The 13,518-nt window shown below is 51.6% G+C and overlaps 3 protein-coding genes across 4 annotated transcripts in view; 2 read left to right on the top strand and 1 right to left on the bottom strand.

The window, feature by feature from the left end:
* The window catches only part of LOC139673817 (zinc finger protein 850-like), a 584,874-nt gene that overhangs the window by 232,815 nt on the left and 338,541 nt on the right, over positions 1 to 13,518 (bottom strand). The gene's annotated exons all lie outside the window — the stretch shown is intronic.
* Positions 1 to 13,518, top strand: part of LOC139673815 (zinc finger protein 850-like) — a 262,338-nt gene that overhangs the window by 149,557 nt on the left and 99,263 nt on the right. The gene's annotated exons all lie outside the window — the stretch shown is intronic.
* Positions 5,062 to 6,039, top strand: LOC139674131 (olfactory receptor 14A16-like). The gene has a single exon (XM_071560277.1). It carries the CDS (start codon positions 5,062 to 5,064, stop codon positions 6,037 to 6,039), a length of 978 nt encoding a protein of 325 aa, XP_071416378.1.

Raw genomic sequence — 13,518 nt, 5'->3', positions numbered from 1 at the left:
GGGAAGAGTTAATCATAACTGCAGGGCTGGACCTGTCTCTGCCCCACAGGGGCCTCTTGGGTAGGAACTGTGCTCTGCATACACTGAATACTTTAATTTGGGTTAGAGCTGGTCTGGGTATTGCTGTAAATACATATTTACAGTCATATTCTGTCACTGACAACCTTTAAACCTTAACCTGTCACAATTTTACATTCATAAAGAGTGTTGTTCTGGGAAATGTCTCTGTGAGTCCTTCCTCAGCGCTGCAGCTCCTGCAGCAGGAACACACTGGAATAAAGTGGGAAGACACACTGAGGGGTGTCCCTTGTGCTGTTGCCTCAGCCCCCTGGAAAGGGAAGTCGAATACCCCTCCGATCCCACAGGAATGTTGGGTGAAGGCTCACCAGAATGGGACACTGACAGACTGGTGGGGCACGAGGGTCATGGATTTCCTGGGACCCTGATAGACAAACAAATCATGGAGGGTTGAGGAAATCTCAGTGGAGAAAGGGACACAAGAATGGGCTGTTTGTGTGCTCTGCCATGTCAGGAGAAGATGCAGAGCTCCAGAGATACCCAGACAATGTGAATCCCTCAGGAGATGATCTCAGACAGCGGCTCTCAGGCCTCTGCCACTTCCTGGTTACTCTGGTTTGATGGTCACTGGTGGTTACACCCACCCACACCCACCAGTGTTTTGTGCACACACACCAGTCTCACCAGTGTCTGGCACCACAAAGGACATAGGACTTGATGGTTTGTGGCTCCCACTCCAGTGGTTGGCATTTGAACCTGCCTTCATACCCAGGGTACAGAGATCCCTTGTCTCAGAGAGTTCTTGACAATGGAGAGATTGAGAAAATGGGACAGGCAGTGGGATCAGTTGCAGGGCATGACCAGGGACAGGAACTGCCCAGTCACCTGTTAACACATGATCAGCTCCTTCCATCTCCTTTTTGTCTGTTTTCTTATGCTTGTTGCACCAGGGACATCAATGTTCCCCCCACCCTTTCCATTCTAGGATTTTTTTTCCTAAATGTCCCATGGTAAGTCTTGCACAGTCCCCAAATGTACTTTCTGGTTGCCCATCATGACTCTCAGACTCTGAGAGAGAAATGGCCAACCTCAGCTCCAAGGTCATCCTGGGAGGCTCTGCCATTGACCCCTTGGTGAGCCTTTCATGCAGAGATGTTGGAAATCCCTCTTATTTCATTTGGAAATTTTGAGTTTTGAACCATTCCTCCAAAAACATGAAAATTTATGTACCTAAAATGGCAGTTCTTTCATATTTATAAAGTGCTGGGGATTAGGTCACATTAAATGCTCAACATGGTGTATGTAGGTATTTCCTGCCCAGTGGAGAAGGAATTGGAGATACAGGAATGAAAGAATGATTAAATAGTTTGGGTTGAAGGAGACCTAAAGGAACCTCCAGTTCAACTTCCCTCCCATTAACGAGGGAATCCTTCCACCAGTTCAGGCTGCACAAAGTTCCTCACCTTGGACACCTCCAGGGATGGGATTTCCACTTAGTGGGCAACCTGCTCCAGGTTCCTGCTACCTTAATCAGAAAATATTTCTTCCTGACATCCAATGGAAATCTCCCCTCATTATGTTTCAATTACTGTGTTTTGTTCTGCCAAAAAAAATCCTTAGCAAAAAAAAGCACTCTGCCTTTCCTGGACAAGGGGCACTGCATTTTCATGGCTAAACACCTTGTAGAGGACACAGAGAGGGCTCATGAAGGCATTTGAAGGTCTCAAGCACATGACCAATGTATAAGGACTGAAAGCCCTGGGCTCAGTGGTGTGGAGACTGAGAACAGGAGAAGGCTGAGAGTGCTTGAAGTGCTCTCCCCCAGAGATGGTGGAGCTTTTCTTTGTAGTGAGAAACAGCATGAGAAAGAAATAATGTCACCAAGGGCAGCTGGGGAGGTCCAGACTGCACACAAGGAGAAAGGAATTTCCCTCTGAGAGCAGTGCTGTGGTGCAACATGTAACACAGAAGGAGTCTGGATCAGCCCAGTGGTTTGTATTCCAAGGCAGAGCCAGGGAGGAGGGAGAGATGTCAGTGCAGGAAGGGGCCAGCGAGGTGGGGCAGCCGGGGGATGCCGACAGCCTGCAGGGAAAGGGGCAGGGCATGGACACCGTAGGACAGCCTGGGCTGGAGAGGAGACAGGGATGTGCAGAAGCTGAAAGGCGCTGTCAGAGCCAAGTTGTGCAGACCTTTGGCCATGGCTGCTGTGTGTGCCCCTGATGGCATGAGGAGACAAGTGAGCCTTGCAGCCCTGGGGCCTCATTGCCTCCTTGTCCCAGCTCAGCAGCCTGGGAGGTGCCACCCCATCCTCCTGCCCTTGGTATTGCACATCCCACATCCCAGTGCCCCAGGGAGATCAGAGCAATGAGGGAGGGAGAGGATCTCCCTTCCCAGGGCTGGGGGTCACGGCTGTGACCTTTGGGTTAATGAAATGCTTCTTACTTTCCTCAGCATCAGAGTGACCTTTCTTTCCTAGTCCATATTTTCATAATTGTCTCTTTGTTTTCTAACTGGAATCTGGGGACATTTTCTCAGTTATGTCCCTCAGAGGGACCCATTAACAACCAAAGAAACTTTAAAGTTTGATTCTGACTTGGGTTTCTCAAGAGGTTCCTGCACCTTTCCTCAGGGTCTGATGTTCAGGGACTCAGCACCAAACCCCCCAGAGGGCCATTAAATGCCCTGGGCTGTTGCTGTGCTGCTGAGCTGGGCCGGGCTCCTGGCACACAGGGAGCTCCTGGCAAGCGGGCAGCGCTGCAGAGAGACAGCTCTGCCCAGGAGCAGCTCCTGTGCACAGCCCAGCAGGGCTCAGGGCACTGCCTGCACACACTGAGGGCACAGCAGAGAAGGGACAGAGGTGAGAGGCAGCCTGGGCTGGGAGGGAACTGAGCTCTCATTCCAGGAGAAAACTGCACAGAATTTGAAGGAAGAATTCTCTGCCTATAGGAAAGTTAATCTTCCCTTCCTGCAAGGATCTCCTAAAGCTGGCACATCCCACAGCTTCCAGGATCTTTCAGAAGGACTCCCACAGTTCCTCTAGCAGAGAGCATGAGGCCATAAGGCAGAGCAAGGCAGAACCTGCAGGCATTAAAGGTAGACAAGGGAAGTGAGAAAGAGGGTAAAGGGATTCAGGGGTGGGAGGACAGGTCAGAGCTCATCAGGAGAGAAACCTTCACAGCCCTTGGCCAGGCTGCAGAGCAGTGCAGGTGAGTTCCAGAGATGTCTCTTAAAGCTGACAAAAGCCATCACTGACAGGATCTGTCAGGATGGCTCGCCTGGATTTCCTGGTGTGGAGCATCAGAGGCAGAGGGCAAGAAGGTTCCCTTCTCCCAGGGATGGCTGTTGGGTGTGAGGGTGGGGGTGCAGCCAGGGGTGCCCAGGGCTGTCCTGCAGGGCAGGGTCCTGCAGCCCAGGGCTCTGTGTGCTGGGGCAGGGGCTCTGCTGCCTGCCAGGGTCAGCTCAGCCTGATCAAGGAGCTCCCCATGGCAGTGCAGGGAGAAAGTGTGGGTGGAAGGAGTGACCCCCTTCTGGCAGGGCAGGGATGAGCAGGGCAGGGATGAGCAAGGGAGGGCAGGGTCCTTCAGCTACAATGGCTCTGGGCTTCTCTCAGCTTCAGCTCCACCTCCTGCCATGTCCAAGGGCACTTCTCAGGAAGCACATCCACTCAGAACACCTTCCCCTTCCCAGCCACCTCAGCTTGTCTGGGATCTGCTCTCCAGCCCCTGCACATGCAGAGCTGCCCCTGGGCAGTGGAGTGGGCATGGGCTGTGTGAGCACTGGAGGGAGCTGAGCTGGGCACAGGGAGGTGGCTGCTGGCAGGAACAGCTCCTCACAGCACAGACAGGCAGGGAGGGAGAGGGAGCTGCTGCCACAGATGCTGGGGAGGGGCATGTGGGCACCTCCCTGCTGGCCCTGGGGCACAGACACCTTCCCCTGACCAACTCCTCCCTGGGCTCCTTTCCCAGCCTCAGCAGAGCCTCTGCCCTCAGGCCCGTGGGGGCTCAGGTGTGCATTGCCCTGCAGCAGCCAGAGCCCAGGGAAGGATGTGGCCTGTGCTGCTCTTGCTCTCACAATTGGACTTCTGAGCCCATATGGGTTATTGAGAGCGGTAGGTTCAGTTCCTGTTGAGACACAAACCGTTTGGGTCCTGCTGTGAGGAAGTATCTGTGGGAGCAAAGTTCCCAAGTCCCCTCCAGGCAACTTGAAGACATTCAGCTGCTTCCCTTGCTGTCCTGCAGGACTACAGGGTTCCCTCCAGAAGGGCACAGCTCTCCCATATTGTCTCTGTTCTGTATAAGATCCCATGGAGAGGACACCTCAGGGCTAAATCCATGGAAATGCTCTGGGCAGCTGCTCTTGGGCAGCTGAACTGATCCCTCTGTGTCTCAGTCGGGGAGGAGAAAGATGGGGCACCCTGAGGAAAGATGAGAAGTCCCTTTGAACCTGAATTTCTCTGATCACAGTTGTGACTTGTTTCTTTTTAAGGGAATTCCTCTGTGTGATCCTCCTCCAGGCCAAGCTGCCAGCACAGGTCAGCTGAGAACAGAACTGATGACCAGAGCAGCTCTCCTGCCATTGCAGTAAGAGACCATTCCTTTGCCTCTCAGGACTGACAAGATTTCACTTGGAGCACATTAGAAATTCCAGAGTTTTCAGCCATCCAAACCCACTCCTGACAAGTTGAACTGAAACCAAATAAAAGACACCAAATTTCCTCAGCTCTGTTCCACAGTTGGGCAGGCTGTGACCAGCAATGCTGGGAACACTTTGAAACATCAGAAGTGCATTTAATTTGATGTAACCCCATGTTCTCAGTTACCCTCTTACTGCACAGCAAGAATGAATCCTCAGGAGCCCATTACAGGATCCCTGCTCTCAATGCCTCCATGAGCCAGAAAAACTCAGAACTCAGGGGAGATGAGTGCAAAAAGGTCTTCCTTAAAAGAGAGACCCTGAATGTCGAATACATTTTGCTAATATGGTCTGGCCTAACTCAGTCCTGCCTTTTCTTCCTCAATAGATAACCATATCCAGAGGAAGCAAATGTTCAACAGCAGCTCCATCAGCCAGTTCCTCCTCCTGCCACTGGCAGACACGCGGCAGCTGCAGCTCCTGCACTTCTGGCTCTTCCTGGGCATCTCCCTGGCTGCCCTCCTGGGCAACGGCCTCATCATCAGTGCCGTAGCCTGCGACCACCACCTGCACACCCCCATGCACTTCTTCCTGCTCAACCTGTCCCTCACAGACCTGGGCTGCATCTGCACCACTGTCCCCAAAGCCATGCACAACTCCCTCTGGCACACCACAACCATCTCCTACACAGGATGTGCTGCACAGGTGTTTTTCTTTCTGTTCTTCATCATGACAGAGTTTTATCTCCTCACCATCATGTGCTACGACCGCTACGTTGCCATCTGCAAACCCCTGCACTACGGGACCCTCCTGGACAGCAGAGCTTGTGCCCACATGGCAGCAGCTGCCTGGGCCAGTGGCTTTCTCAATGCTCTGCTGCACACAGCCAATACATTTTCCCTGCCCCTGTGCCATGGCAATGCCCTGGGCCAGTTCTTCTGTGAAATCCCTCACATCCTCAAACTCTCCTGCTCACAATCCTACCTCAGGAAAATTGGGCTCATTGTGGTTACTGCCTCTTCAGTTTTTGGCTGTTTCATTTTCATAGTTTTCTCCTATGTGCAGATCTTCAGGGCTGTGCTGAGGATCCCCTCTGAGCAGGGACGGCACAAAGCCTTTTCCACGTGCCTCCCTCACCTGGCTGTGGTCTCCCTGTTTGTCATCACTGGCATATTTTCTAACCTCAAGCCTCCCTCCATCTCATCCCCAGTTCTAGATCTGGTAGTTTCAGTTCTGTACTCAGTGGCTCCTCCAGCATTGAACCCCCTCATCTACAGCCTGAGAAACAAGGAAATCAAGGATGCCCTCTGCAAAGCCTTTGAACACAGTCCACTTCAGATTAAGATTTCCAATTACCCCACTGGGGCTCCAATTGTACCTCAAGAATAGCCAGAAATAACTTTCTTTTTCTGTTTCTCTTTCTTTTTCTATACCTGTGATAGAATTGAATCATCCCAGAACTGTTCTGTTGGGATGAGACCTTGAAGATCAATCTAGTTCCAACTACTCCACCACTGGCAGGGGTGGCACTCACTAGGTCAGGTTACTCATGTTGGTATTAGTCAGGTTTCTCTGTATTATCTTGGCCTTCTCTCAGCTTATTCTTAACCCAACATACTCAAGTACAGATGGATCCCTGTGATGATGATCTCATTAAAGGACACAGGAAAAAATTTTTTCTCTCAGCTCCCATTTATTCCACCCTCTGGAGCTGCTGGAGCAGCCCCAGCTCTCAGGAGGGTCTCAGCAGCCCAACGTGCAGCTGCCCCGTGGAGGAGCAGCCCTGGTGCCCTTGGGGCTGGCCCTGGTGCCTTGGTGGGCACTCGCTCTCTGTGCCTGTGACTCGGGGCTGCTGCTCCCCTGAATCCCTGGCCAAGGACAGCAGCACATGGTCTTTCCATGGATGGGCTCCCCTCCCTTCCACAGTGTCCTTTCTTGCCCTGAGTGTTGTGGGAGCCCCAAGGTGTCCTGTAACCTGTGACAATCCTGTTGTCCCTACAGAGCCATCCCCGTGGTTGCAGCAGGAACGGGCCATGTGACCCCTGTGTCAAAGCTGGGCTCTGGGCAGGCACCACCATGGCCAAAGGGTCTCACTGCAGGGCAGGGCCAGGGGCTGGACATCTCTTCAGAGCTGGGGGCAGGAACACACCCAGGGAGCTCATCCGTTAAAATGGTTTTGGCTCTTGGCTTCTTGATGGATTCAGAGGGACGGGATCAGATACCCATGGGAATCTGTTGGGACCAAGGGATGGACCAAGAGCCCCATTCTTGGTTGCACATGTTCAAGCAGAGTGTTACAGGTCTTTGATGGATCTGCCTGTTGCTGTCCCACCTGCAGTGGGACTGGTGGCTGATGCCGTCCTGGAGAGAAGCTATTGTAGTGTCCAGGAGAGCTCAAGGGATCCCTGTGGCCAGTTAGTGAGCCTGGATGAGCCAGGAGTGGCATTTCCTAAAAGGAATGACCATTGAAAGAGGAGTCATGCAGAAGAAAAGACGAACCTGTAGAGAACACTCCTGGCTCCTCAGTGCCAGGAGATGCTTTGGGGAGCCAGTAGGCAAAGGGACACAAGCCTGTGGCATGTTTCAGAGGAGCCCATGGGCTGGATGTAGTGCCACCCCACCCTGCCCTGGTGCCATAGGAGACACCCCCTGGTCCTGCTCAGCCTTGTCCTTGGCTCCTGAGCCATCTGGGAACATGGACAGAAGCTCAGCAGCTGTGATCCCCACCCAGCTGTGTCTGCTTCCCACCCTGGCAAGCATGGCCAGTGCAGGGTCACCCCATGGCCCCAGGGCACCACAGTCCCCTCCCTCTGCAGAGCAGCTTCACCAGCTCAGGGCCCTGCAGGGAGCAGGGAGTGGGAACCAGGAGCTGCCACCCAGGCCAGTATGGACAGACTCATTTCGGGACAGGCTCTCTGGAGAGAGGAGATGGCTCTGAAGAAATAGAGTGAATTTAGGGGAGAGAAAAGTAGCTTGGCAAACAGAGATGAAAGAATTTGATGGGGTAAAAATTGGTTCAGGTAACACTGAGGGTGCTGCAATGCTGACTGTGCAAATATTCCTGGTAGGCCTTTACCCAGTTTCTTACCAGTAGCCTCAAACCCTGACACCACTGAAAGGTGCTGCCCTCACAGGACAAGGAATCCACTACTCTGATCCCAATCTCAGCTTTACCAGGAAGTCAAAGCTCAAGCTCCCTGTACCCTTAGTTGGACTCTGTTACTGGCACTAATCCATGGCCCCATCACAAGCATTAAACCTCTCAATTTAATCCTAACCCTCTCTCACAAATATACCCCACTTGCTAAGGACAAATCAGACACTCAGCACAACACCAAACCTTCCTAAACTTCTGCCCAAGCCCTACCCCTGAATGTCAAACTCTAAACCCTAATACATAAATCCTTACCTCAACACCACAACTGAGGGCATTTCTTCCCACACTCTAAGCTTGCAACCATTTACTCTCCATGCCCCTTCCTGGGATCAGGGCAAAGACCTTGAGGGCCCAGGGCAGGCACAAGGTGTTGGGAGAGGAATGTGAGGTGACCTGGACCTGATCAGCTCATGGCACACAAGGAGCAGATGGGTGGCAATGCTGTGAGGAGTCAGCTGTGCCTCAGCATCTGCAGGGGCCCATGGCTGGGAAGGGGCTGCCAGGTCACATCTGTCACCTCCCTGACAGGCAGCAGCAGCCTTGGGCACCCAGAGGCAGCTGAGCCACCTGTGCACACACACTGAGAGCTGCCCCAGCTGAGAGGCCCTCTCAGGGGCCCTGAGGAGCTCTGGGCTCTGGCAACACAAACCTGTTGGAGTTTAAGAAGGCAAAGAGGCCAGTCCTGCCCTGGGGGCACAATGACCCAGAGATGAGGGCAGGGACCTGAACAGCTCTGGAGTGACCCCGAGGAGAAGGGCCTGGGCTGTGTGAGGGATGTCCCGTGGCACAGGGGCTCAGGATCAAAGTTAATAAGGACAACAGAACATGAGGCTGCCTTGGAGGGAGTGTGGCCACCCGGACAAGGGAGGTGTCACCCCCTTTGAATGAACCCTGGGGTAACACATCTGGACTGATGTGTTTGGGTTTGAGGTTCCTCATTGTGGAAGAATGAGGAAGAACTGGAGAGGGCTCAAGGAGGATCTGGGTGAGCATTGAACACTCACCCTGGGGCACTGGTCACAGCTCCAAGCATGATAGAGCTCAAGGAGGGTTTGAATGATCCTCACATGGTTTCACTCCTATGGATGGTCCTGTGCAGGGCTAAGTGTCGGACTTGATTATCCTTACAGGCCTCTTCCAGCTCAGCATATTCTGTGATTCTGCCAGGATGACAGAGCTTTTCTTGGTAGTGGAAAGAGAAGGAAAGTCACAAAGTGCAACTGGGAAGTTTCTGAGTGGAAGGGAGGATAAAGAAATGTCACTCAGAAAGGAGCCTTGAGGTGCAAGAGGTCACCCAGAGGGTGTCAGTATCATCCCATGGCTTTGTGTTCCAGGGAACAGCCAGAGATGGAGCAGAGACATCAGTGAGGGCACAGAAATGCTGCTGGGAGGGCTGGTGGCAAAGCAGGATGGGTGTGTGCAGCCTGCAAGGCCAGAGGAGCAGCAGGGACAGGGCAGGACAGGCTGCAGGACAGATGGCCAAGGGCTCTGGCAGGGCTGGAAGGCACAAAAGCACCCAGGCCTTTGTCCTCTGGGGTCTGGCAGGTGTCCCTGCCACTGAGGTCACCAGAAGGAACTTTCTTTGCACATTCTGGACTTGGTTTCTCCCTCAGCCCTCCCTGAGGAGGCTGGGAGGGGTTGCACAGATTTGGACATTTGTTGTTCCTCCCCCTCCCATCCCACTGCCCCACAAACAGCCCTGAGCCACCTGTGAGGGACAGGACCTGCTGTCCCAGGGCCTGGGGTTCAGGCCTTGACTTTTGTACTTTCTCCAACCAGCCCAGGGTTTTCTCAGCATTGCAGGTGCCTGCACAGAACCTTTGTCTCCCTGCAATCAGGGCCTCCAGGGATCTGCTCTAAGGAGTCCCTGGGGAGGCTTTGTCAGTGCCTGCCCTCAATGGGGCCCATTGATGCTTCAAGGGACTTGGAGTTTGGCTTCTGACTTCTTGAGCAGTTTTTCAAATTTTGTCTCACTACTTGAGGATCATGGACTCATCTCCAAATACACAGTGGGGCTCATTAAAACACAGAAAAACAATTTATTTCTCTTTCTTTAATTGTTTTCAAGTCTTCAAGATTTGTACTAATTGGAGTTGTTTTGTAGTTTTGCTAAGGAGGAAATTTCAAATTGGGCGTCACAAAAAAAATATTTTTTTTAATGAAAGAGGATGATTTACACAGAGGGTTGAGCTGCAAGATGGTCAGAGTACAAAGGATTTTGATACAAAAGAGTTAAAACAGGGTAGTAGCACTGTATCATTTATGAGTTTATCAGTTATCAAGTGAATCTGCACCATTTGCTACAATTTTAACAGTGACTCAGTTATAGATACACAACAACAACATTCACACCACACTCAGCTCACACACACACAGGCAGAGATGTGTGGACATATCAATATCTGTGTGAGTAAAGGTGCCCATCCACAATTCTCCTGGTTGTCAGTGAAACACTCCCATCCCGTCCCTTTGTGTTTCCCAAGAGACAAGGGGGGCACCTGGAGGGGTGTGTTTGTTGAGGGGGATCAGAATTGTCCTGGGCATCAGCGACGCTCTTTGGAGTGTTGCAAACTTGAGGATTCCCGAGCTCCAAGAGGCTCCCAGAGGTGCCCACTGAGAGGGAGGTGCTGGGGAGCTCCAGGGCCTCCCTCAGGACCTCTGTTTGTGGGGTCACAGGGTGACTGGCTTTAGTTCTCTGCTGAATTTCCATTCCCATGTCAGTAATTACTGGAGTTTCCAAAATGTTTGGGAATTGTTCCACTTGTGCTACATACGATTCATGTAGGGAAATGTTCCAAGGCTTTCAGAAAGTGGGTGATTGTCCTGTGATCCCCACCTGTTATGGTCAGGATTGTCCCCACCTTTATCATACAGGAGCACCTGGCACAGTCAAGGGCACTTCACCACACACCTGGAACAGCCAAGGGAACTTTCATGGCTCATCTGGTTTGGTCAAGGCTTGTCAGGAGCACCTGAAAGACTTTTCAGCAGGGCCTGGGCAGATGAGCTTGATGGGCTTGATAAGACAAGAGATCACAATTTTAAACTTACAGAGGGCAGATTCAAACTAGATATAAACAAGAATCTTTTACACTGCGGGTTGTTGTCCAGAGAGGTGGTCGGTGTCCCACCCTTGGAAACATTCAAGGGCAGCTTGGATGGGGCTCTGAGCAACCTGACCTAGTTGAAAATGTCCCTTTTCATTGCAGGGAGTTGGATTGGATGACCTATAAGGGCCCTTCTGACTCAAACTGTTTATGATTCTGTAGTTCCTTATTGTCCTACAGGAGCCAAGGCTGACAAGGCTCACAGAGGTTTCAGCATCCCCTTTGCTGGCCCAGGTGGCAGCTCTGCTAAAAAGCTGCTGCAAAGAACCTCCAGACCTAAAGGAGCTTTTGTGCTGAGCTCAGCTGTGACTGTCAAGGGACTGGGAGGTTGATGTGACTTCCAGGTGCCCAGTGAGGATCTTTATCACTCCTCACTGGAACACAGAAAGCTGGTACCAAGTGCCCAAAGTCCCAGGCAAGCAACAGGTTTGATTCAGAGCCTGCTGGGTGGCACATGGCAATGAAAGAGGAACTGAGGTGTCCCCTGCTGTCCCCAGGGCCAGAGAGATGCAGGGCTGGGCTGTGCAGGCTGGCAGGACAGGGCTTGGCTGCCTGTGGTGTCTGTGCAACTGAGGTTATCAAGCATTGGAAGAGAATGTCCAGGGAAGTGACTGAGTCACCATGGAATCACAGAGTAGTTAAGGCTGGAAATGACCTCTAAGATCCTGGAGCCCAAGTTATCATCACTGTCACCTTCACCAACAACTAAACCATATTCCCAGGTGCCACAGCTCACAGGCCCTTCTCCTGCTGAGCGAACCTGCTCGACACCTCCTGGGAAAGCAGCAAGGAGGGCTCTGGACACTCCAGGAAACTCCTGGAATGCATAGGGGGGAAACTTCCTGACCCAGGTAATAGGAGGCCTTTCCAGGGGGGATGTGTTCCTGGATCTTTGGTCACCAAGGCAAGTGGTGACCAGTGGTGTCTTGGGCTGCCTCCAAAGCAGCCTGGGCAGCAGGGGAGGGGGATTCTGCCCCTCTGCCCTCTCAGGTGAGACCCCACCTGCAGAGCTGCCACCAGCTCTGTGGTCTCAGCACAGCAAGGACATGGACCTGTTGGAGTGAGCCCAGAAGAGGCAGCAAGATGATGAGAGGGATTGAGCAACTCTGCCATGAGGGAAGGCTGAGAGAGCTGGGATTGTTCAGCCTGAAGAAGACAACCTTTGAGGTGACCTATTTGTGGCCTTCCAGGACCTGAAAAGAGCCAACAAAGAGATGGAGAGAGACTGTTTACAAGGGCCAGGAGTGACAGGACAAGGAGGAATGGCTTCACATTGACAAAGAGTAGCTTTAGATGAGACTTTAGGAAGTAGTTTTTTCCTCTAAAGGTGTGGAAGAACTTGCACAGGTTTCCCAAAGAAGCTGTGACTGCCTGAACCCTGGAGTGTTCAAGGCCAGATTGGACAGAGCTCTGGGTAACCTGGTCTTGTGAAAGATTCCTCTGTTCATGTTGTTACAAATATATTCGTAAATCTAATCGTGGAAGTAGTTATGCTAAGGTTTACGGGGTTTAACTGGGCCTGAGGTGGGGTAACTTGAAACAGTAGTGGGGGCCTAGAAACTATTGGGAATTTGCTAGGAACAGCAGGACAATAATTAAAGGGATTAGTGAAGTAAATAGAACCTGAGGAAGAAAACAAACTGTTGCTTAAAGATAAGATTAGAATCAACATATGTAAGGGGTTTTGCAAATGGTTTGGTGATGGGAGTCTAATTAACCAGTATCCTGTGTTAGACGAGCATGGTAGATTTTTAACCCTTGAAGACGGATATCAATTGTATATGTATAACCTATGTAACTGATTTATGGACAAGATCGTGTGTCTTTGTGCACGTACAACGCTGTAGAAAAAGTATAAAAGCAGTCTTCAAGAATGGCTCGTTGGAATCCTGGCTTAGGACAATAGTCCCCAGGTTTCCCAGGCCCAGCAAATAAAGCACCGCATAAACTGACATACTGTTGGTTTGTGTTCTCCTTTAAACGGGCAACAGTTTTTGGTGCCCAAACGTGGGGCTCCGAGGGCTGCTGGGGCGGTTCGCGTCTTGATCCACTCCAAGCCGACACCGAGCATTTTCCTCGGGGAGTCATCAGTTCATGCTCGACCCTGCGCCTGTCGGACAACTACATAGAGGTGAGCCTGAAGGTGCTTTATTTTGAAAGGGGGGTGGCTTTATTCTGAAAGGGGGTGGTAAGATTGGTTGGTTGGTATTGGAAGCCTAGGCACCGGCCGTAAGACACGTACATAGGAACCGTGCAGGTCCGGTACTTGCCATTCGGTAGCGACTAGAATTGGCAAGTTGGGGATATAGGTTGGTGGTTAGTCGCAGCGTCGTACGTATTTCTGTTATATATGTTGTCATTCTGGAGCTGTGGGATAATGTCTTCTAACGATGAGGATATTCCCGAGGATTCCCCCCTCGGGTGTTTGTTGAAGCACTGGAAAACGGGGAATTTTTAACAAAGTATGAAGAAAAAGAACTTGATTGATTACTGTAATCATGTTTGGCCAGAATATGAAATGGGGGGAATGCAATGGCCGCGGAATGGTACAATGACTATGGAGATTATCGCTCCTTTGATGGGTTTCTTAAGGGAAAATGATAA

This window comes from Pithys albifrons, chromosome 7 (genome assembly GCF_047495875.1).
Source record: "Pithys albifrons albifrons isolate INPA30051 chromosome 7, PitAlb_v1, whole genome shotgun sequence".
NCBI classification, from domain to species: domain Eukaryota; kingdom Metazoa; phylum Chordata; class Aves; order Passeriformes; family Thamnophilidae; genus Pithys; species Pithys albifrons.
Note: the sequence above shows the minus strand (reverse complement) of the source record. Positions and strands in the feature narration are given on the sequence as shown.

Bases quoted from the DNA above. Each gene is read 5' to 3' on its own strand.
- LOC139674131 (XM_071560277.1), top strand. From the start codon at position 5,062: ATGTTCAACAGCAGCTCCATCAGCCAGTTCCTCCTCCTGCCACTGGCA.